Source organism: Oculina patagonica, chromosome 13 (assembly GCF_052425735.1).
Source record: "Oculina patagonica isolate OP01 chromosome 13, crgOcupat, whole genome shotgun sequence".
NCBI classification, from domain to species: Eukaryota; Metazoa; Cnidaria; class Anthozoa; order Scleractinia; family Oculinidae; genus Oculina; species Oculina patagonica.
The window spans coordinates 30,385,852-30,408,523 of NC_135770.1; the positions used below are offsets into that span (position 1 = coordinate 30,385,852).

The 22,672-nt window shown below is 37.8% G+C and overlaps 3 protein-coding genes and 1 long non-coding RNA gene across 4 annotated transcripts in view; 1 reads left to right on the forward strand and 3 right to left on the reverse strand.

Moving 5' to 3' along the window:
• LOC144636106 (uncharacterized) overlaps positions 1–22,672 on the reverse strand; it is a 156,519-nt gene that overhangs the window by 52,392 nt on the left and 81,455 nt on the right. The window lies entirely within an intron of this gene.
• Positions 2,537–12,127, reverse strand: LOC144636059 (breast cancer metastasis-suppressor 1-like protein-A). The gene is made up of 15 exons (XM_078495201.1): positions 11,905–12,127; positions 11,715–11,802; positions 11,546–11,601; positions 10,533–10,604; positions 9,907–9,926; positions 9,703–9,762; positions 8,746–8,842; positions 7,767–7,865; positions 6,981–7,045; positions 6,461–6,494; positions 5,468–5,540; positions 5,180–5,233; positions 4,142–4,172; positions 3,371–3,911; positions 2,537–2,943 (listed from the first exon to the last, which is right to left on the reverse strand). The coding sequence occupies exons 1-14, from the start codon at positions 12,035–12,037 to the stop codon at positions 3,825–3,827; spliced, it is 969 nt and encodes a 322-aa protein (XP_078351327.1). The 5' UTR covers positions 12,038–12,127; the 3' UTR covers positions 2,537–2,943; positions 3,371–3,824.
• LOC144636092 (barrier-to-autointegration factor B-like) lies at positions 13,778–14,602 on the reverse strand. Its single transcript, XM_078495235.1, has 2 exons — positions 14,498–14,602; positions 13,778–14,326 (listed from the first exon to the last, which is right to left on the reverse strand). Exon 2 carries the CDS (start codon positions 14,320–14,322, stop codon positions 14,050–14,052), a length of 273 nt encoding a protein of 90 aa, XP_078351361.1. The 5' UTR covers positions 14,323–14,326; positions 14,498–14,602; the 3' UTR covers positions 13,778–14,049.
• Positions 14,688–22,416, forward strand: LOC144636039 (serine/threonine-protein kinase VRK1-like). Its single transcript, XM_078495180.1, has 10 exons — positions 14,688–14,982; positions 15,593–15,648; positions 16,077–16,146; positions 16,553–16,749; positions 17,078–17,176; positions 17,345–17,477; positions 18,187–18,307; positions 18,519–18,574; positions 19,036–19,292; positions 22,002–22,416. Exons 1-10 carry the CDS (start codon positions 14,790–14,792, stop codon positions 22,182–22,184), a joined length of 1,365 nt encoding a protein of 454 aa, XP_078351306.1. The 5' UTR covers positions 14,688–14,789; the 3' UTR covers positions 22,185–22,416.

Consider the following 22,672-nt stretch of genomic DNA (forward strand, 5'->3'; position numbering starts at 1 on the left):
GTTTTCCATTCTAACTGCACAGAAGTATTTTGCTTTTGTGTTTTACGCGGCGATTTCTTGTTAAGTTAAACTTGATTTCTGTTCGATCGGGCCAAACAGACAAAACGAACCGATCGTGCAATGGCATAAAAGCGATGTCACGCCATCGCTTAAAAATGAGAGTTGCGCAAAATTTTAGCCAAATTTCAGGTGTCTCGTCATCTCAAATTTTTCTTTGATGCCTTCTGGGAGTCTCGATTTCTTTTACAAGGCTAAAAAGGTCTCGGGCTCGCAGAAAAGATATCAGATCGCCATCTCGCATTCACCATTCGACACCCCTAAATAATGGGGAATTAAAAATAACCGAGTTCGAATTAGCGGGGTCTAACTGTATTTTATTATAAATTCTCTCATACCAAGATCGAACCAAGACAAGCCTAATCAAAGTCTCTTCGAGATACCGACTTTTTTGCATGAAGTATGAGTCGAAGGTTTATCCTGTGCATTGTTCTTCGAACTTATCATTACAGTTGCTTTGTAGCTTAGTTTAACAATTTCCTATCTTCGCGGAGGAAATGCAGCCATATAATTTTGTCAAAAATGGCTCGTCCGCGCCGGGTATTTATACACATATTCCTCAACATTACACAAATAAACAGTGCAAATTTCACCGAGATCTGACAATACCCGATTCCCTCTATAACGCGCGCCTGCAGGGAATCACGGTAGTTGTATTCATCAAACCGTGCGCGAGACTCAGCAACGTGCATCGTTGCTGAGTCTCGCGCACGGTTTGATGAATACAACTACCGTGATTCCCTGCAGGCGCGCGCTATAGAGGGAATCGGGTATTCTATACTTTAAAATTGCAAGGACCTTTCGAGGCAGTCGATTTCGGCAGCGAAATTAGCAAATGAAACAGCAAAATATGCGTTCGACGCTTTGTTTTTGCGACGCCATATTTGAATTGTTATAGGTAGACCGCTGTTCAATGTGTTCAAGGCCGTATCGTTACGATTGCTCCACGAAAAAGCACGAAAAAAAATAGGGATATTTCCGACTACTGTCGGAGAAAACAAATCGATACACTCAAGCTGCGTTTTGTCTGGGCTCTGCGAGGGTCGGATATCAAGACAGCTTCTTCGTGGGCTTAAGAAGGATTAAACAAAAGCCATATAATTATACAGTGAATGCTTTCGAATTATATTTGAAGATGAAATACGAAAGAATTTTGCTGTCTTTGACTGAAATTCCACTCGAACTGCGTAGATACCATCGCATGTTGTAAAGCCGATTCATGCAACATTGCTGTCAACGCGAGGTCACATCGACTCGGATTGCAAAGCGCTAATCATTAACATTGCAAACTGGCGCTTGTAGCAACCAAATTTGGCCTAATTTTTAACCGCTCCTAAGCTAAAAGAAGCCCCCATCTCTTGCATTTGTTTTAACTTCAATAATATCTTTGAAAAGAGCGAGTTTTTTTGGTATGGTTTATTTTTGACGTTTGTAATTTTTAAACGATGTAAGTGCTAGTGATTATTTATTCGTGTTTTAGTGTTAGTTACGCAATCCATTGTTAGTGCGACGCTTTTTATAGATCGCCTTTCAGACACACATGCGTTGAGATAAGAAAGCTGACATGTCACTTTTAAAACTGTTATATAACGTTTGTAAATGTGACAAGTCACGTTTTTTCTGCGAGATCGCAAGTGATCACCCACAGCGGAAAGTAATCCCTTGAGAAATTAAAATATTCCCTTGAGAAATTAAAACAGTCCCTTGAGAGTTATCAAGAATGTGGTTCCACATTTACCCCCACTTAACTGCTATTCTCCTTCATTTTGCTTGTAAACAAGCAAATAAGTCGAAAAAATGCATATTGGATCTTTCTGCACGTCAGCCCTTCAGAAATTATCGTACAGTTCTTATTCTTGTTCTGTTCTTATACAGCTATGAGTTTCATGAGTTAAACCAAACAGACATTTGATTCCACGTCATTTTATATTATTACACATTGTAGTCACTAGCTGTCTTCTCATTGGCTAAGAGCCTACAGCTAATTCTGGGAATCCGCGCAACCTACAGATTAGTGAATAATCTGCTAGCTGATTATTCACTAATCTGTAGGTTGCGCGCGCAATGCATGATTTCCAAGAGCAATGTGTCAGGCATCTGGTAGCGAAGGAAATTCATAGTTCGTCGATTTACTTCTTCAACCGAGAAATAGTTTGACCAAAGTTCGAAAATTGCTGGACAATTAAGTCTCAGAAAACACAAGATGACTAACAAAAATTGGGAAGGAACTATTCCACGAATTAGTAGGACGACCAGCCGGAATTGGCACAAGTTTTGAAACAGGTTGAAATCGTTTGTCATTACTTCCTTTTCCAGAAAAATAATGTATAATAAAACAATTATTAGATTCGGTTTGTGATATTAGGACCTTGATTATTCCGGATATCACAAAAACCTCATCAAATAATTGTTTATTATTTTGTAAGTTTATTTAACACTTTAATGCGAGAGAAAGAAACCCAATGAAAGAGTTTTCCCATTGTTTATAAAACAACGTTTATTGATGAACCTTATCACTGCAAATGATGTTTTGTACAGTTCTTTTGTTCACAAGACATGCACTAAATTGTTTGCATGGCAAACAATAAACAAGATATATGTCATAACTAACGGTATTTAAATTGCATGAAAGGATGACAATTGAATATAATTTTATTATCCACCTCAGTGACCTCAAATGAAACGGATTAAAGTTTGTGAGATCTGTCTGCAGAGAACCTATCCACAAATATTTCTGACAGTTGTGATAAAATCCTATTAAACTCTCTGAGCTTTACCCAGTCATGAGTTCAAATGAAAAACGTCCAGAAGAATGAAATTGACAATTTCTTGAACATTTTGACTTAAAGCTACCAACACTTTCCTAGTTGACTTTTTTACTTTATTCTCTAAAGGTCGGGACACACTATGCGACAAGTGGCAGCGACAGGTCGCTGCGACGAGTCGCTCCGTGTGTACTGCTTAAAAACAAGTCGCTGCGACAAGGTGTTTGTTCGGTGCACAAACAGCGAATTTGGAAGGGTGGGAATGTGAACTAGTTTTCCAATTCAATACGGCAAAAATACATGACGTTCTCTCATTGGTTAATTTAAAATTTGTCGCAGCACCTTGTCGCAGACGTATACACACGCTGCGACAACGCTGCTATCGCTCATTTTGTCGCTGCGATGTGTCGCACGAATTCAAACTAGTTTGAATTCATGCGACACATCGCAGCGACAAAATTTTGTCGCAGCGACTGGTTTGCCGCAAGAATGCACCATGTCACACGAGGCGACATGTCGCCGCGACGTGACGCCTAGTGTGTCCCGACCTTAAAAGTTGAGTGTTGGCAGAGAGTTTTTAGACACTGATTGTTCTTTTCAATATTAATAATACAGTGCATTTATTGTGGTTCAATTTTATCCTTGGTACAAATTTTATTTTCTTTGTTTTAAACGTATTATCATACATTGACATACGCAAAACAAAGGAAAATTAAAATTGAACCAAGGATAAAATTGAACCACAACATATCCATGCTTCTCCTAAAATGAACAAACTTGGAAGACTAAATTTAAAAAGTAAGCAAGTCAGTACATTTTTTTTTTCATTTAATGCACTGAGTTGGCTCAAAAGAAAATAAAAGAAGTGGCTTAAGAACCAATTGCCAGTAATTTAAACATGTACCGTAATACTAAAAAGGTTTGGCAGGGTATCTTTACAATATAAATTTACATCAAGAGGTTTTGTACATAATCACAAAAAAGTTGTGATTGGTCTAGATTTCATGTCTTTTTAATCTTGTATTTTCCTTTCTGTAGCTGTCCTATATACAACTTTGTTTTTGATCCATCTCCTTTCCTCACCCAGACCTAAAAGTTAAAACATTGTGATTAAAAATAAGACATTTCGAAGAAAAGAAAAGATCGACAAACATTTTAGTCAATGATGACTTCTAATTCTCAAAACTAAAGTCCTCAGCAAACAATGACGTCATATAGTCCAAGATTTACAGAAGTCGAAAATAAAAGAATTAAAAAAGTTAGAAACAACAATGTAAATGAATGAATGAATGAATAAACAAAAATTAACAAATTGTTACCTCTCCAGTGTTAATTCCAGTAACAAAAGCACTAAAATAACAAAGACAAAAAAGCAATCTTTATAAGAACTGCAAAAATACCAAAAGAAAAGTTTTGAAAGCAAAAATTTCAGCCAAAAAAGTTTCAAAAATGGAAAGCTGGAGGCTAAGAGGGAAGTTGAGAACCGGAGACAGTATACAGTGTACTATCCCAGGGATATAGGGATGTCACTAAGGGCCGGCTGCCGGCTAATTTAACCGGCTGAAATAGAACTTAAATCCGGCTGAAATTTCACATGAAAACAAAGACTCAGGTAAACGTTTCTAAAAGAGCTGCTAAGGCCAGAAAAGCCAGCTGGGCTTGTTGATGAGCCAGATTTGTGTTTCTTAGCTATATCCCTGGGGATATAAGTGCAAAACGCCAAAATTAATAGGAAGAGGTGGGAACAGAGAACACGTACCCCCAGGAATTCAAAATGAGGGAAGAAGACCAAAGAGGAAAGGGAAAGAGCAGGAGACAGTACATTATTCCAGGGATATGAGTTCAGAAGGCCAAATAGGAAAGGGTGGGAACAGAGAACAAGTGTACCCAGGGAGAGGACGGCAGAACACCAAAGACGATCTGGTATTAATAACAAGAGTCAATTGGGATACGAGAACAGAGGGTCAAGGACACAGTTATCCCAGGGCAGAAGGCTAAAACAAAAAGGGGGCAGTTGGCACAGAGAAGATTCCTCCAACGATACACATAATATGAAAGTAGATGTCCAAAGAGGAATGGGGGACTGTGATAGTATAAAGTCTGGATGGCAAATAAGAAAGTGTTGGGATGGGAAAGAGTTACCCCTGGGATATAGTTGTGTTCACAAGAGCACTCAGCAGAATATAAAAGGGTGGGAAAAGGGGAATGGAAAAGGAGAAAGGATGAAACACAAGCAAAAAATAACCAAAAATGTCAGCTAAACAACAACTTTAGGAACATTCCTGTTTGCAAACCAATGGCTAACAAAGTAGCAGTTGTGGTTTTAGATGTAGTCTACAAAGTTTAAAACAACAAACCTGGATTGTGTATCATTTCTGCTTTCTATCACTACATGATCTCCTTTATGGAACCTGAAAATTAAAAAGTAAAAATAATAAAAAAAATATGTCAAGTTTGTTCATGGCAAAGTTGAACAAAGAAGTTTACAAAACAGGTCAACAGGCACAGCTCAGATGCCGATACTGATGATGATGATGATGATGGGGAGGACAATGATAACTGTTATTATCTTTTTTGTGATTGACACTTCACATGACAGTTTTTTTACAAAGGCCTATGGTTATGACAGAAAGGTTGTTTCATACCATTCTCCTTCGTAATAAAGCTTTCCATCTTCATATCTTGCACTAAAAGGACTTTTCTCTGACTGGCAACCACCTGTAACAATAATAAGTGGTACATTAATAATTATACGCTGTACATCATTCAGTCGATTTTTTACTCATAAAACACTTTTATTACACAGTTGAAGCTCTCGTAAGCGGACACCCTCGGGACGCGAAAAAAGTGTCCGTAACTGGAACTGGCCGCTTACGAGAATGGTTCTCGTAAGCGGCCACTAGGGGTGTAGGGGATAAATGGCCGCTTAAGGGAGCTTGCCCAGCTAACAATAACCAGACGGACGTTGATGATGACAAAACAAACACTGAAATATGGTACTGTAATTACTGTAAAATCATTGTGACGAACGGCGATGTGAAGTTGATTGATAAACACAAGATGCAGAGGTTGTTAATAGGATTTTCTTTGGGGTGTCCGCTTACGGAAGCTTAAAAACAAAGAAAAAGTCTAAGTCGTAATCTCTGAAAGTGTCCGCGGCCTCTTACGGGAATGTCCGCTTACGAGAATGTAAAAATACAGAGTTTGTATGGGAGTTAAAATGGGTTTTCAAACAAGGCGGCCGTAAGAAGAGCTGTCTGCTTACGAGAGTGTCCGTTAAGAGAGCTTCGACTGTACTATCAGTACAATATCGAAACATAAACAGATTACATGTACATGCAAGTATATTATTTTTCAATGCTGCAATGCATCCTTGATTCATCATTTTAAAAGAAAAAGCTTAATGCAAACTATTTCAAATTAGTAGTCCTAATCACAAAAAGTCCTCATTTATTACTTTCAAGATTGATGTTAGTTCTTAGAATTGTGTGGCATGTTAAGAAAAAAAAAGAATTTTGATCATTTTCTTTCTTCTCATTAACAGTCTCCTTGTCAGTATACTGATTTTTAAGCAGCAATTCCATTTTTTAAGATCATTGTTGGCAATATTGTTAAAGATAAAGAAAACAATGCCTTACTTTCTTGTCTTCTTCTTGCTAATGCCCCTTTTGCCTTTGGGAATAAAATTATTAAAATAGTTTTAAAAACATTTTAAAAAAATTGTTTACAAGGCTTAATGTAATTTAGGCTAAGTAAAACAAGAAACAATGTTGCTCAGCAGTCTCCTATGCAGCAGGCATGTGGGGTGCCAAGGGGTTTCTGCAGGGGGTCTTGTGGTATACAGCTCTCCCTTTGAGGTCAAGTCATTTCACATGTATGTACTGTGATTTATTTACTTGGCATGCAACGAAGTGGATTTTGTTGGCTGGCTGACAGCCAAGTCACATGTTTTGGAATTTTACGCTGTAATTTGCAGATGAAACTTATGCCATTAAGAAAGGCCTTAAGAATAGCATACAATGACTCTAAGTTGCCGAATTGGCAACTAAAAAAAATTGTAACTGTATGAGACAGCTGACATTAAAATAATGCTGTAGTTTATATCTGGTTTGATGAAATACACAAAAAAATTGTCAAAGAAAGCTTCCAGTTTATTACCTTTCTGATGGCTGCCCAGTCTTCAAGAATGTCCATTTCTCTCAGCATATATACAATGTATGGACTTAGGTAGAGTTAAAAAAACCTGACTTAAAAAATATTCTCTACATTTAATCTTATGTAGCCTTTTCAGTCATGTTTGCTTTCACCATGGAAATTTTGGCAAGGCCCCTAGTCAAGCCAAAATCACCTGATATGTTGACGGAGAGTACCAAAAAGGCAGGGCTGTCATTAAGTTTTTAAGCAGCCGTTTCATTGACAGAAATTATCACCCACAGCATTTTGCTAGATCTGTATGCAAATGTAACATAATACCAATTGACATCTTCACACATAACATCATCAAGAGAACACGGCTGTAACAAGTGTTATGGGTTACAGCCCTGAAATAAAATAAAAATAAAATAAAACAAATTGGTATTAATAAGAAATGCTTCATCATGCAGGGTTGTCAAAATAAGCCGTCAGCCGGCGCATTTCACCATCTATTTGGAACTCTGCGCCGGCTACTCCAAATATTAGTAGGTCAGTTCTGAGTGTGTGTTATCAAGTTCTGAGTGTCTCGTAGCCACCTACTTTTTGGTTGGAACCTGCTACTCAAAAAACCACTGACAACCCTGCCATGAGACTATTATTTTATGGAATGAGTTTCTTAGGTCTACTCAAATCTTAGACATCCCTCTTGCAGGGGAAGAAATGACCACAGGATTTATTCAGACTTCATTTAGCCTTAGAATAATATCACTATAATACACAACTTGAGCAACATATATCTCAAAAGGATATCAGTTACAGTGACAGGTTTCCGTCTTTTGTCAGAGAACATGGATCCATCGGAGGACTTCCTATGTCTCTTGTTTACTGACTGTGATTCAAGCCATATGTCTGAAACCAAATACACGTAAATAAGTTAAATTTAGAGTGGTTTTCACTTGAGTGTCGAAAGTAATTTGCGTTTGCTTTGGTTTGGCATTTCTCTGCTTAGTTCTCACCCAATCAGAAGTAAAACCAAAACCAATCCTGATTCACACACAGATGTTTAATTTCCTTGCTTTGCACCAGTTACATGTAAAAACTATTTGCTTCGAGTTTTGATTGGTTCACTGGATTGTCGGTTTGCTTCGTGATTAGTTTCGGTGTTACGATACTTAATTGAAAACTGCTCTAAAGCCAATCAGCAATACCAGTATTTTAATTTTAAGATTTGCATTATACTCAAGGGATTAGACAGTGTACCCATTTTCTTCAAAACAATTATTTCATCACAAGGACAACACTTCATTGAGTAAACTAGCTAAGGGCCAAATATCACAATAAATAATTGTTCCCTCAGGAGTTCTTGCTGAAGAATGAATCCCTGTGACACCCAGCTTTGAGTTGATGTGAAAACAATAATGCTTGTAGGTTGATTGACCAGTCAGTATGGTAATTTTGTTATTGACTGGGGCAGGGCTCGAGACTAACGGTAGCCAACTAGCCAAAGGCTACTAAAATTTAATTTTTGGCTACCAGGTTTAGCATTCCTACTAGCCATTTGGCTAGTGAAAAACTCGGAAAAGTCAACTGTTCTTGATAGAAATCAATATACCTGACTAGTGAAAAATTACTTTTGGCTAGTAAAATATGACATGTCACTAGCCAGTAAACCAGTGAGTTAAAAAGTTAGTCTCAAGCCCTGCTGGGGCATAGCAGGATTAACTCTCCATATCTTTGACTATTTTTGTCAAACTCATGCTGTTATACAAAAGTAAGACAATGATTTTACCAGCTGATATATCCATGTTTTGTTTATCTTCCTCTAACTTTCTTATTTTTTCTTCCAACTCGTGCTTCATACTTTCCATTAAGGCAAGCTTTTCACTCTGCAAGTGAGAGATACATGTATCGGCATATTTAATAAACAAGTTGTGTAATAACAAGTTATAGCTACTGGAAATGCATACATTACAACCAAACAGTTGTTTATAATTATAAGAGTGAGTCATAAATGTTGCCAAGCCTAAATCTTTAAACGCTTTTATTTGCAACCTATTTTTTGGTAAAAATAAAATTTAAACAAAAATCAGAGCATATTTAATAAACAAGTTGTGTAATAACAAGTTATAGCTACTGGAAATGCATACATTACAACCCTCTTTGGAAATTTCACAATCCAAGGTTCCACATTTTTAGGTCATAAATTTACCTGATATGAATACTAGTGTACAGCATAAACATAAGTCGTGGGTTCAAATCCCAGCATTAAATTTGCCAGTACCCATTTATACACCTGGGTGGAGAGGGACACTGACAGTAAAATGTCTTGCCTGAGAACACAATGCAGTGACCACAGCCAGGGCTCGAACTTGTACCGCTCAATCTGAAGTCCAGTGCACTTACCATCAGGGTTCTATCTAGGGTATTTGAGTGGTAGAAGCTCCCCCCACCATTAAGATGCCCAGCTCCCCCCCAAAAATATTGTTATCATTACAGTTTACCAAAAAAATACCACTGTAACATTTCTTGAAATTGTGCCTCAAAATGCACCAGACTGCATCTCAGTGCATATTCATTTCAAAAAATTGGGGGGGGGGGGGCATGCCCCCAGACGCTTGGAGCCTTTGGCCACTCCGGACATCTCCCCCAAATGCTAAATCCCACATGAAGACAGAACCCTGACCATTAGGTCACCATACCTCCCTAATGAATCATTAAACTATGTTAGAATTAACCGTCACTTTACCTCATAGTGCTGTATGGCTGCCTGTTCATCTGCATCATATTTATTTCTTACATTTCCTAACTGAAAAATACATTTTTTTTGAAAAAAAGGCAGTAAATATTGTGAAGAGGTAAGATCTGCATTTATTTCATATATTTTATCAACACAACAAAAAGTCAAGCAAAATAATGTATAAATATTGAATGAACAATTGAAAATACTTACCCTACAATCTCGTAGAATCCCTAAAAGCAAAGAAAAGAAAGAATTGCTGAATTGTGTTCAGTTATTGTTAAATATTTTTAATGTTATTTGAAATAAAAGTGATTACTATCATAATAGTGAGTCACAGTATAACTGGTTAAATTATGGCACAAAAAACCAAACAGTTGTTTATAAAAATAAGAGTGAGTCATAATGTTGCCAAGCCTAAATCTTTTAAATGCTTTTATTTGCAACCTATTTTTTGGTAAAAATTAAATTTAAACAAAAAAATCAGAGCAAGCACTATAGAGTTTGACTAAGAGCCTGTTACAGATAAGTTTTAAAGGCAAGATGTCAATAAGGAAATAAATGGGTCAATACATGCAGATATGAGCCTTAAGTTTACCTCACCAAATCAGAAGTTTCTATCAATTTCCAGGGTCAGGTTATTAGTTGACTTTGTCGGTTTTTGACTTGAGAGCTCTGGTTATACTGCTTTATTACATTACTGAACTTGTTATGAGGCTAACGTCAAAGTTACATAGTAATGTGGTGTAATGGTTTGTGTCCTAAGCTTTCGATCCAGAAGACAAGCTATTCTTGGGCAAGATCTTCTAATTTTTGACGAGGTGCATAATGTCACATACCTGCTACTTCTATCCTTATCTCGCACATCTCCTTTAACTCACTGACAGGTCCTGTGTACTCCATGGCACACTCTGTTGGGAAACATAACGCCTAATTAATTGTCTGATAATTATAATGACTGTTGATGAACAAAGTTTTAATACAAGGTCTGTTATTATAAGAATCTATAATGCCAGAGTGTAACCACCATCATGGTGGAGAGCGAAATCTAAATCTTAACTCATTAAGCATATATTTGAGGGATTGTTATGCACCTGTCAATGTTAAGCCCCAGGGTGGGGGGGGGGAACAGGCAGACCCAGGGGAATTCATCATTTTCATGGAAGCCAGAGTCATAGTCCCCACCCCTTCCAGGTTCTCTTAGCCTTCCAAGATGGCAGCCACGTCAAATTTTCCGACCCAGGGCCAGTGCCCAAGAGGCTTTTAGCCAGGATACAAAAAGTGGGAGTCCAAAATATTTATAAGGCCTGACTTTGTCCCCATAGGAGGGCCTGAGGAGCATGCAAGATGTTTTTCTGCAGTTATGAGTGCAAAGGTGTCTAAAAACTTCCAAATTAGCTGGAATAAACCTCTGTATACAGTTATTCATATTAAATTTCTATGATAAGTGGCCGTCCACAGGACTCCTGGACTCCCACTTGGCTAAAAGCCTGGCGCCCAAGTGTCAAAATGTAGTCAGTGAATGAGTCAATTGAGTCAATTTCCCATGGGTAGCCCCCCCCCCCCCTGGGTGAATGAATCAATTTTCCGGTGAGTATCCCCCTCTGGCTTAACATTGACAGGTGCATAATTTTTGGTACTTAGGATTTTTTCATTCTAAGTTTAGTTCTGTGTACTTCTTCAGCAGCTGCTACAGTTACCCAGAAATCCACCATTAACACAGTTGATGTATAGTTGATGTATAATTTCACGAGCACAAGAAACAGAAAAAGGCATTATACTTATCAACAACTTTATATTTGAAGACAACAGCTTTAGCGCTTTATGCCCCACCCCACCCCTGAGAACATACCAGATTTGACTTCTTCCAACTTCTTTTCAACTTGGCTAATACGTTCTCGATAAAGCCTGAAAAAGAGAAAAATTATCTATCGACAAACGACTACTACTGCCTGTTTAGGAAAAGTAAAGAGGAAAATAACGTATTAGACAGCACAAATCGTCAACAAGCTTCTACTAACTGTTCTTTCAGGTCGCTAAATTGCCTTTCCAGATCCGCCATGTCATTAAGACACTCGTTCCTTCTTCTTTCATTTTCCGTTTCGTCAACTATATGAACATGGAACTTTCATCAGAAATTTGTAAAGGCGGACAAAACAACAACAGAACAGGGTAAAAAGCGCGGAAAAATCAAAAGACCAAGATACTAACTGCTAGACTCGGAAGATGATTCGTCGGAACTCAAGCTACTTTCTTCGTCCTCGTCTTCGCTCATGTTTTCGTCCTCATTAGGACTTCTCTCCACTTCTTCCTCGCCATTTTCTTCGCCATCAACAGAAGGCATATTTAGAAAAGCCAACTTTTCAGTTGGAAAAGAGTAAAAATTTTTGGACAACTGGCTAACAACGTACAGAAGAACTGCAGTCTCGAACAACCACCATGTCATGCGCAAATATTCGAGCCAGCGTTTTTACTGTCAGCGGTAGTTAGTCACTTCAAGTACCGTCATTAAAGTGTATCTTCAATATTACAGCAGCTAGCAGGTAGGTCAGGTAGGTGCGTTTCAAAATGTTTGTTTCAGGCTACAACTGTGAAAGGGAAAGAGGTTTGTTCTTAAACGCAGAAGCCAAAATAAATGAAGATAATAAATATATTTTACCAGCCATTTCTATTCTATTTTTTTTTTACAGTTGTTTTTATGCTTTTCCTCAAGAAAGGGAGAGGAGGGAGGGTACTGCCCTGGGTTTACGTTATCTTTGATTGTAAAATTCATTGTTGCAAACCAATCCCAGCACAGTGTTCAGATCACATGTACACAACTGTAAACCCCAATACAAATCAAACAATAGAATTAACTATTGATACTGATCTTCTGCTCAGCTAATTAGTATTCAATTTAACTTTTGATACAGATCTCTACCAAATCACATGACAATACTTTGCATTCAATTTATTGCTTTTATTTCACAAGTAGAATTAATCTGAATGGCCTTTTACAATGGCGAGCCATTGTAAACGCCCAGACAGACCTCCTGCTCATATTTTATCTACTACTTCCAGCATGCTCTTTTCAGCCTATTCTCCACCAATGAACCTGTGCACAGGCTAGATTTTGCACAGATTTACATTACTTTGGAGGATTAAGGCTTAGGGGCACTCCCTATACAGGGATGTAGCTTTGAATAAACTTAAAGCAGGCTCATTAACAAGCTCAATCAGCTTTTCTGGCCTGTGTTCCTCCACTGTTACCCCAAGTCTTTGTTTTCTACTGAAATTCTAGCAGGTGACAAGCTCTCTTTTAGCTTATGAAATTGGCTGGTAGCTGGCTCTTTGCTACATCCCTGCCTATAGTGGCCTATATTATTATAGGCCAATTAGGTTTTAAGGGGCAAAGCAGACAATTGAATAGTACGATTTTGCCTATGATTATTGCATGCGACACGAATTGCAACGTGTAAATCAACCTACCACATCCTTACGTCAGACATGTTACAGTTAAGTCATGTCGTAGGCCTGTTGTAAGCTTGTCGCAAGCTTGCCTTGTTGTAAGCTTGTCGCCTTTCAAAGTACCTTGAGCTGATCATCGCACTGGACAGCTGATTCAAACAAGCATAAGGGCTACTCAAGTAAAAAGTCAAGAAAAGGGACACACTATTTCTACTGTAGGAGTGCTATTCACCAGGCTAACCAGTAAGCCAGAAGAACACTTTAGTTAGCCTGTTTATGTTTAGCTTGTAATGGTAACACTATATAACCTACAGATTTTGCCAAGCCTGAAAGTGGAGCTCCAGAAATAATATATCTCATCCAATAATTCATCTCAGAATTTATGCCACTCCATTCTTCTCGGACCCTTTCTTGCTCTCATTTCTCTTCTTGTACAGATGTACGATCACATAACAACAAAAATTTTTCAGCTTGATGGATTTACCAAATTGCTTTGATATGGGGCTCTGCTCATGCAGGCCAAAGACATGCGAAAGCTCTGCTAATTACCCTGATGGAGCCACTAACGGTGATGTAACCTAGTTTCAGTACCCTTTGATTTTATAACTGGTTGCTTAAGTGTACAGAATAACAAAGATTACAAAATAACTACACTTTTAATTTGGTATATCTACACTGTAAGCCTGACAACAAGGCCATTTTACAAGTTTAATCACTGGATGGAAAATGTGATCCAAGTGACAACGTCAAGGCAACTTGACAGGAAACAGGCAGGAAGCTAAGTTTAAGCTTAACTATAAACGTGAACACAATTTTATAGAGTCTATTCTTTATGATATAAGTCAGTGGTCTTAATTGAGAAAGCTGCTACATTAAAACTCAATTTCAAACATTGTTCAGTTATTGTGATCACAAGAAAGCATCGCACCATTCCTTGAGACAGTTATAACAATCCCCGCTCTGCTTTTTGTTCGCATTACACGCATCTTTTAACCAATCTGTGAACATTTCTTCATCTTTCTTGAGGACAAGGAACTGACCCAGTACAACATACGCCTTGTCGAAGCCTTTTTCTTCCAGCTTTCCCCCTAGAACAGGACCGATCCCTGCGAGCTCTGTTACTGGTTTTTCTCCCATAGGTTCACTCACAAAGTTTCTGTGTTTCTGCGACGTGGAACTCATGATCCTAAAGAAAATGAATTATTAAATTAGATCGAGCTTCCTTGCCATAAGCTTGTATACTAAAGCTTGAATATTTTGTACAACTTTGAACTGTACTTAGGCGATAATGTGATCATAAAGAAGACCTAAATTTTCCCTTGCTCACAACAATATACCAAGAAAAATAGCAAATTACCTTAGCTCTCGCCGATAAGACTGTCTTCTCGAGAATTTGTCAAATTTCTTGTTCGCTCTGCAACGATTTGCAACTGAAAGTTCAGGTCCTCAAACTCTCAAACGATCTCTTTTGCCTGATCTTCCAAATAAGGCCAACTTGGCCATATATGGAGTATGAATATGGCGGGAAATTGAAAGGCTTTGTGACCACTCCTGCAATGTTTTCCAACTGTTCAAATTTCTGAGGGAAGCTTTCACTTTCCGACAAGTTTATTTTATAGATTGTAATTTTGAGTAAGCGTATAAACAACATGAGCTCTGGAAAGCCTAAGCCAGGGAAAAGAAAGGCAGCCTCTTCGAAGGCGCCTGCGGCGACTAAGAAACCGCGGAAGCCTAAAGGAATGGTTGAACTTCCCGAAGGAATCGTCTTGACAGATCTGACCAAGAAGAAGTGGCGCCTCGGAAGATTGATAGGCTGGGGCGGTTTTGGAGCTCTCTATTTAGGTGAGTTGTAATCCAACAGCAGTTGAAGTAGTTACTAGCTGTGTTTTGTTTTATTACTGTGGCTAATCCTATTTAAAGCTAGCTAGGTTTCTCAAAGGTGTGTGTGTGTGTGTGGGGGGGGGGGGGGGGATGGGGGGATGGGGGATTTGGGAAGGGGGGAATTTGAAGATGGATCTTTTCTTGCCTTGAAAAAGTTAGGTGGGGAGGGGTATCCAGGTCCCCTAGGTCCCTACGACCCTACCTTATATCCACTGTCCTCCAGTTAAAGTTTCATGCAGGTTAAGGTTGCTGAATTTTTTTGATAATTCTGTGCTATAGTAATTTATATATCATGTACTCAAACCATGTCAAAATATATATGAATATTTCTGGTGCAGTGGGGATTGGTGCCCGTAAGGTTGGGTTAGCAGGGTATGCTTTCAAAGTTTTTGGGAGAGGTGGGAAAGTGTAAATATAGCCAATAGGTATTTGACTTATTTTTGCTATAAAAATATGGGGAAAGATTATTGGTGTTTAAAATGTATTTCACAAATTAATTCATTGGTATTTTTATCCTTAGTATCTTTAATATTGTGAGCACTGTAATCTTATTCTGTTTTAACTTAAACAGCTTCTCCAGATAGTGGATCGCCTGTTCGTGAAAATGCTGAACATGTTATCAAAGTGGTAAGAACTTCATGTACATGTAGGCTATGATGGCCAAAATTACATTGTTGTATGAGAGACCAATAATTATGTCAAATAATTTTTGTACTAACATCATTTTTTTTAAAACAAATAACATTACAAGAATGATTTATGAAATATCAACAAACAAGGAAGGTAACATTCAAAAAAGAAAAAAAGGTTTAAAATGTCTTAACCTTTATGTACAATCTTATGACTTATGCTTTTTTTGGAGATCTTTCCAAGACCATCTTGATGCTAAAATTATTATTAGTTAGTTTAATTTACCAAATAGTATACATGTACTGTACATTGCAATTGTATTGATCAGTTGATGCAAATTGATTCATTTACAACGTGTTTCTATCTGCACTCTCAGGTGGAAATAAAAGTTGTTACATTTCTTGTTTGTTTTTGTTTTGTTTCAGGAACCTCACACTAATGGCCCTTTGTTCACAGAACTTGCATTTTACCAGCGTGTGGCAAAACCAGATTTAAGTAGGTCAACAACTAATGATTTTACTTGCAGTTAAAATTTTATACATCAAGATCTTTGGCCTATAGCCTGAAAATAAACCTACCCCTTGCCCAAAAATGATGTGGGTATCAGCAGCCATCCCAAGGGGTTGACCCCTTAGATAAAATTTTAGAACCTTGGAACTCCTCTATCCAACCCTTTTTATGTGACAGCAAGATGTAAAATATGGTCTAATGGTTATTGATAGGCGAGAAGTGAAGCTAAAACATTCCATGGTCGCCGGATTAAGCCACAATAAGTTGAAACATTTGGGTTTTTTTTATTTTAAAGTCATTTTTAGCCTTGTAAATGGTTAAGATTCAGTATTTAGAATTGAACTCGACACTGGATTCTGTAATAATAAGCCTGTATGTTTTATCTCACTAGTAAACAGTTGGTGTAAATCACGTCGTCTAAAACATCTTGGTGTTCCCATGTTCCTGGGGTCTGGATCATTTGAGCACGGCTCCACAAAGCTGCGGTTCTTAGTCATGGAGCGCTTTGGGAAGGATGTGGATGAGCTCTTCCTTGACAGTGGCCGTAAATTTGATATAACAACAGTGTTCATGCTTGGCCTTAGAGTTGTAAGTACTTAGCTCTACAGTCAGGGTTGTAGTTAAAAAGTAAACAATAGTGATGACAAGCAGGCTCATAGTAAGCCCAGCAGCTTTTCTGCCCTGTGTAACTTCAAAATTATGCAGCGTGTTCATTTTCTAGTGATATTTCTGCCAGCAAAAAAGAGTTTGAAGCTTTTAGTGATTTACTTGTAGTAAAGGCCTGTTGCTCCTTACGTATAGATAGAGTGCACTATATTATACAATGACATTTGCTTTCAAAAGCTATGGTTAACCAGTTGTATACATGGAAACATGTCTTTGGTCTGTGTTTAAAACTGGTTTGTTTTGTTGTTAGGTTGATGCTCTGGAGTACCTTCACTGTCATGAGTACACTCATGGTGACATCAAAGGTTCCAATCTTATGATGGGATTCTCCAAATCTAAATCAGGTCAAGTAAGTGTGACCCTTGTATAAGCTTATATCTTATACATGACACTGACTTTGAAATCGAGTTATAAGTTTATGGGTTTCTTCCGAGAGCCAACTTGAAAGTGAGATAATAAAGTAAAACACCTTTTTCATAAGGCTTAAATATGGATACTCTTCATTGATTTCTGGTAGGTATATCTGTTGGACTATGGCCTGGTATATCGGTTTAATCCTGAAGGGAATCACAAAGAATACAAAGAGGATCCAAAGAGAAAACATGACGGTACAATAGAATTTACCAGCAGAGATGCACACAATGGCGTAGGTAAGGATAATGTCACAAAAAAGAGTTTTGCTGCATAGCATTCAATAGTTCAATAAGTGTTCGATAGACTGTGTTCTTGGAGTGCATAGAGAGTTTTAAACGCTTGAGCGTTGCTTTTAGACATCATATTCACACTGATGAAGGGATTTCCCCGAAACGTACGTATGTTTTTAAAACTCTCTATGCACTCCAAGAACACAGTCTATTGAACACTTAGGTAAGGATAATGCCAAGTAATGTCCTTAGGCTTGGACAAAAGTGTTCACCTCCTTGTAGGCTTAGTGAGTTTGAAGAAGTTTTTAAGGGAAAAACTATACATGTGATACAAACAAATAGCTTATACATGTGATGCAGCAGAGGCAATTTTTTAGGCTTTATAGCCAGTGATTGACAGAGACCTGTAGATTAACAAATTATTATTGTCTCCATGTCTCTTGGCTGGTAAAACTGCAAAAGGACAAGATGATCTCCTGCAGCTGATGCCTGTGATGTGCTAATAAGCTTTTTTACCTCACCAATTAACACACAAATCCCCTTTGTCCTCAGCCTGATTTATAAATGACCGACTTAGAGCAAGTCTACAGCACGACCTTCTAAAAGCTCGAGTGCATGGCCACCCTCAGTAAATCATGTTACATAATGAGTACCGGTAGTTTATTATTCTATGCTAGCCTTGTTCATGTTACTGATCCTTATGAGTTTTGGATAGTAACCTCTCGGCGTAGTGACTTGGAGATTTTGGGTTATGTGATGCTACAGTGGTTGTGTGACAGACTTCCTTGGGAAAACAATCTTGAGGATAAGGAGTATGTGAAGAATGAAAAGATAAGGTAAACCTATTGAATATATTTTAAACAGACTTTGTTTAACTGTTATGCAATTTTTTCTGGAAAATCAGGTATTGAGCATTGGAAATATTCCTGTTCATCGGAAAGTTAAAAATAAAAAATTCTAGAAGTTCTGCACATGGCATTGTTTAATATTTTTGTCTACATGATGACAATGCTATGTATGATATATAATTATGTTTGTTTTTGGAAGGTACATGAAGGACATACCAAAACTAATGAGGGACTGTTTTGATGGAAATCACCCTGGTAAGAGAATGTTTTTTTTTTTACATTTTTATAGAGGCCATGTATCCATGTTTTATGTTTTCTTTTATTGTGCGTTAACTCTCCAGTACTTAGCTTCAGTTTCTACTTGTACTATAATTTTAAAGTGATTTATAGTGCCAAGGCTTTTAAGTCCACTTTGATTCTTACCTATTACCTATTGCAGGCTAGCCTTCCCCCCCCCCCCTTTGTGGTCAAAGTGTCAATCAGATTACTATCAACAAAACTAAAATATTTGTAAAGCAAAAGGAAACATGTTAAGGATTAAATCATAGATTGCATCAGTTGCGCAAACCAGTCCACAGGCATTTGTATGTCTCACATGACTGATTTTAAAGTGCCCCTGACTGCTTTCTTCTAGCAACTTCAATGGCCCTGTTTAAAGCATCTTTTCTCAGATATTGATGCATGCAAACAAAGAAATACTCTGTCTTTCCCTGCAGTTGAAATTCAAAAGTATCTGGAATACATTAACACCCTGAAATACCAACAAGAACCCGACTATGAACTCATTCGTAAACTGTTCAGAGATGGTCTGAAAAAGAGAGGTGGTACAGATGATGGAAAGAATATTAAGTTCACGACAGGAAAAGTGAGTTCACCTTCGTCATCAGCTGCAGCTGCTGAGTTGTGTAATGGTCACAGCTCAGATGAAAAAGAGACCAGGGACAATGCCGCAAGACAAAGACCAACTGCAAGGGTAAGTCTAAACAACGAAATGTAAAGTTTTGAAATGTTTTGAAAGTCTGGATAGCAGGAAGTCATGACAACTTTCAGATACAGGATCACAGTTTATAATTTCCACAAAAAAATTTTCCTTGTTCAGTGCAAGTTTCAGGAGATGCACATGTCTTCATGTAAGACGTGTTGTGGTTTAAAAATTAATTTTTGGTTTAAAATTTTTCAAACCAGTTTGACTTTTATTTCCCTTTGTTTCAGATTATGCAGGGTTCAAAATAAAATCTCAGCATCTGGCCTAAATTTGTCGGCTTTTTATTTTCAAGGCTCACATTTTACCGGCTGTCAATAATAAATGAGCACATACCCCCAATAGTCACGTTTTCTCACTTTCCGCGCTACACTAATTAAGACTAGGAGTAGTTCTCACTAACATTGCCCCCGCTTTTGGCTAGTCCTGCTTTGAATTTGATTTTGCAAATGTCGTCTTTTTTTTGCGGCTGCATGGAAACTTTTTATTAACCGTCCGTCTTTGGCGTGAATATATGAAATTTTCTTGGATGTTTACTCTAGTGCTTTTATAGCCGTGAGACATCTTACAATGAATGCTTATTAGTGAAAAGTTAACAAAAGGAAACAATGCGATTAGTGTCTAGCGGTATCGATTTGAGTAGTAACTTTTTCTCGGTGGAAATAGTCAAGTCCTCGTATTCGTTTCTAAGAAAAAAATGATTGTAACAACTATCGAACAACTGGAGCTAACTGTTTTCATTAAATTTTCTTGGCATGGAAGCGGAAACCACAGTCTTCGTCTCGACAACTGATCGAGACTGACCTGTCAAAGATGCGGCAAAATTTCCTCACCTCTTTTGACGAAAACGTCTCGCGCGTCTCAGTACTCAATCCCTTTTGCAAAATCTTTTTTACAATTGAATATAATCTCTGGATTGTGTTTCGTCGAGAAATGGCAAATCTCAGTTGTGAATTGTAGCTGGGTAGTCTGTTTTGATTGTGACTAAGTCTTTCGGTCTGTTGTGATTTGTGTTTGACCGATCGCGGTTTACAAACGAGTCTTTCAATTCAGCGAACTTATCTAACTTTGAGACGTTAGCCTGCGTTGCAGCCGGACGTCTCACAAAACCTCGGGGTTTAATTCGCTGCAACGCAGGCTATGAGACGTTTGAGTCGCAAATCTTCAGCTTGTTGCTCGCAGTATGGCGGCGAAAACACCCAAAACACCTTGCGTGCTTGCCGCAAAATTAACCGAGACCACCGTGCGCGCCTAGTTTCTTCAAATCGGGATCGCCTCGCATACTACCATACATTTCTTGTATATTTCTTCATATATCTTCTATTTTTTAATCCCTTATATATATACACGCGGGGACTTCAATGATGCCTCCTCGGGTTTTGGCCTCTGGGCCAAAACCCTGCGGGGGCAAAAAACTCGTTGCCTAGCACGTGACCAATATCTTCCTGAATGAAATTTTACTTTATTCCGTGAGAAACCTTGAGATTATAAACTGACTAAAACAAGATTTCGCACATATCGCATGCTTTGAACTGCTAAAATAATTTATGTGTCAAAATCTTTTCATTTTAATTAACGTGTTTCGCTGCGATCGCTCACTTCCACACAAATTATCGTAAACAGCTTTTCTTTATGTGTTTATTTAAGCGTGAAATATGCAACTTTGTCTAGACAAACTGTCGCGCTTCTTCACTCACAAACACGGAAATCCGTGTTATCAAAAACAAAACTGACTTTAGTTTGAACGTGTGAAAATGCATAACAACCGGCACTAAACAATTTTTTGTGCAAAAACATCTTGTTAAGGCCATCCCAATAAAATGTTTCGTTTCCCATCGCCCGACCGACCCATTTTTTTTCAAAAAGTAAAAAAAAAAAAAATTGGAGATTCACTAGTCAAAGAAGCAAGTACTTTAATTTACAAGCACACGATCTTTTTTTTATCAACAACAATTGACATTATGTGATGTCCTTGCCTTTAATTTTGATTAAAGAAAGAATAACGCAAATAACGAACGAAATAGCCACCTTTTCGCATTCGTAACCCGAGGCTTTCTTCCTTCAAGCGTTCCATCTTTTTTCTTTTTTTTTTTTTGCCCGACCGACCGACCCACCATCACAAGAGACGAGGCGATGGGAAACGAAACATTTTATTGGGATGGCCTAACACATGTAGAAACATAAAGTGGTAATTTATGCAAGGTATATTTCATACAAACTTGCATGTTTCACGCTTGAACAAACAAACGCGTGAGAGAGTCGTTCCCGGTGAGCGAGGATTCTCCTGATTTCAACCTCGGCACGCTTCAATTCTCCAAACCATTTTCTATTCTTTTTACTCATTTTAAAACGTTTTTAAAAAAGCTTTAAACGTTTTAACTTTCTTTAAAATCTTTGCTTTCAGTTGGCTGATTCTTCAAACCATTTTCTATTCTTTCTACTAGTTTTATAGCCGATCAAAATTTCTTCGGTGAAACTTCGCCGGCAGGTGGTGTGAAACTGTCGGCTATCGCCGACAGCCGGCTGCTATTTTGAACCCTGCATATTATGATAACGAAAATGAGACAATGCAAAATTTTACAAAATCAAACCGGTTTGAAAACTTTAAACCAAAGATAAATTTAAACCACAACACATGCACGTTATTTTCCTTAAATAACAAAAAGTAAACATGTCATTTTTCTCTCTCATGAATCACAGAAGCGGAAATCAGAAGAACAACAAGAAAGTCTGTCACCTAAAAAGAAACCAAGAGCGAGCCCAGCAAAAGCAGTAGCTACTGGAAAAAGAACAACTGCAGCCAGAAAACCAGCTGCCACTCAACCAAGAACTACTGGAAGAAGAAGAAAACCAGTTATGGTTGACATGGCCACTTCGCCTTAAGTTGGCTACTTTCAAGTTAAATGGAACTTGCTCATTCATGCCTCTTATCCTAAATTATGTACACATCTACTAAAAATCATGATGCCCTTTTCATTTTTGCCATTTCTCAAAGTAGTACAGTAATTGTATGTAGTTATTTTATGAGTTTACAGGGCCAAAATTAATGTGAAGGGGCTTATATAAACTGTTCAAATTTAAGTTTATTTTAGTGACTTTATAGTGCAATACTGTCAAATTTGCAAATTTAAGATGTAAATTTAAATTCTTATTTAATAATATTATTTCTTGTTTCATAGCCATCCATTATAATTGTAATGTATGTAGCCCTTCATGTACAGTAGTTTTATTGCTTTGTTTCAAATAATATCTATGCCTTTGATTAGCTTTCAGCGTGAAACTCTGTAGCCTGATTCTCAGGTGGTCCAGGACACTTGTGCAAAGGGATTGGAGAGAGTGCGTGGCAACAACTTAGCGACCTACACCTTCTA

Coding starts and splice junctions, on each gene's coding strand:
- LOC144636059 (XM_078495201.1), bottom strand. CDS start 12,037: ATGCCTTCTGTTGATGGCGAAGAAAATGGCGAGGAAGAAGTGGAGAGA. Junction 10,605..11,545: donor GTTGGAAGAAGTCAAATCTG/GTATGTTCTCAG, acceptor GTTTCCCAACAG/AGTGTGCCATGGAGTACACA. Junction 9,927..10,532: donor GATAAGGATAGAAGTAGCAG/GTATGTGACATT, acceptor CTTTGCTTTTAG/GGATTCTACGAGATTGTAGG.
- LOC144636092 (XM_078495235.1), bottom strand. CDS start 14,322: ATGAGTTCCACGTCGCAGAAACACAGAAACTTTGTGAGTGAACCTATG.
- LOC144636039 (XM_078495180.1), top strand. CDS start 14,790: ATGAGCTCTGGAAAGCCTAAGCCAGGGAAAAGAAAGGCAGCCTCTTCG. Junction 16,750..17,077: donor TCATGCTTGGCCTTAGAGTT/GTAAGTACTTAG, acceptor TTTTGTTGTTAG/GTTGATGCTCTGGAGTACCT. Junction 17,478..18,186: donor AGATGCACACAATGGCGTAG/GTAAGGATAATG, acceptor AGTTTTGGATAG/TAACCTCTCGGCGTAGTGAC.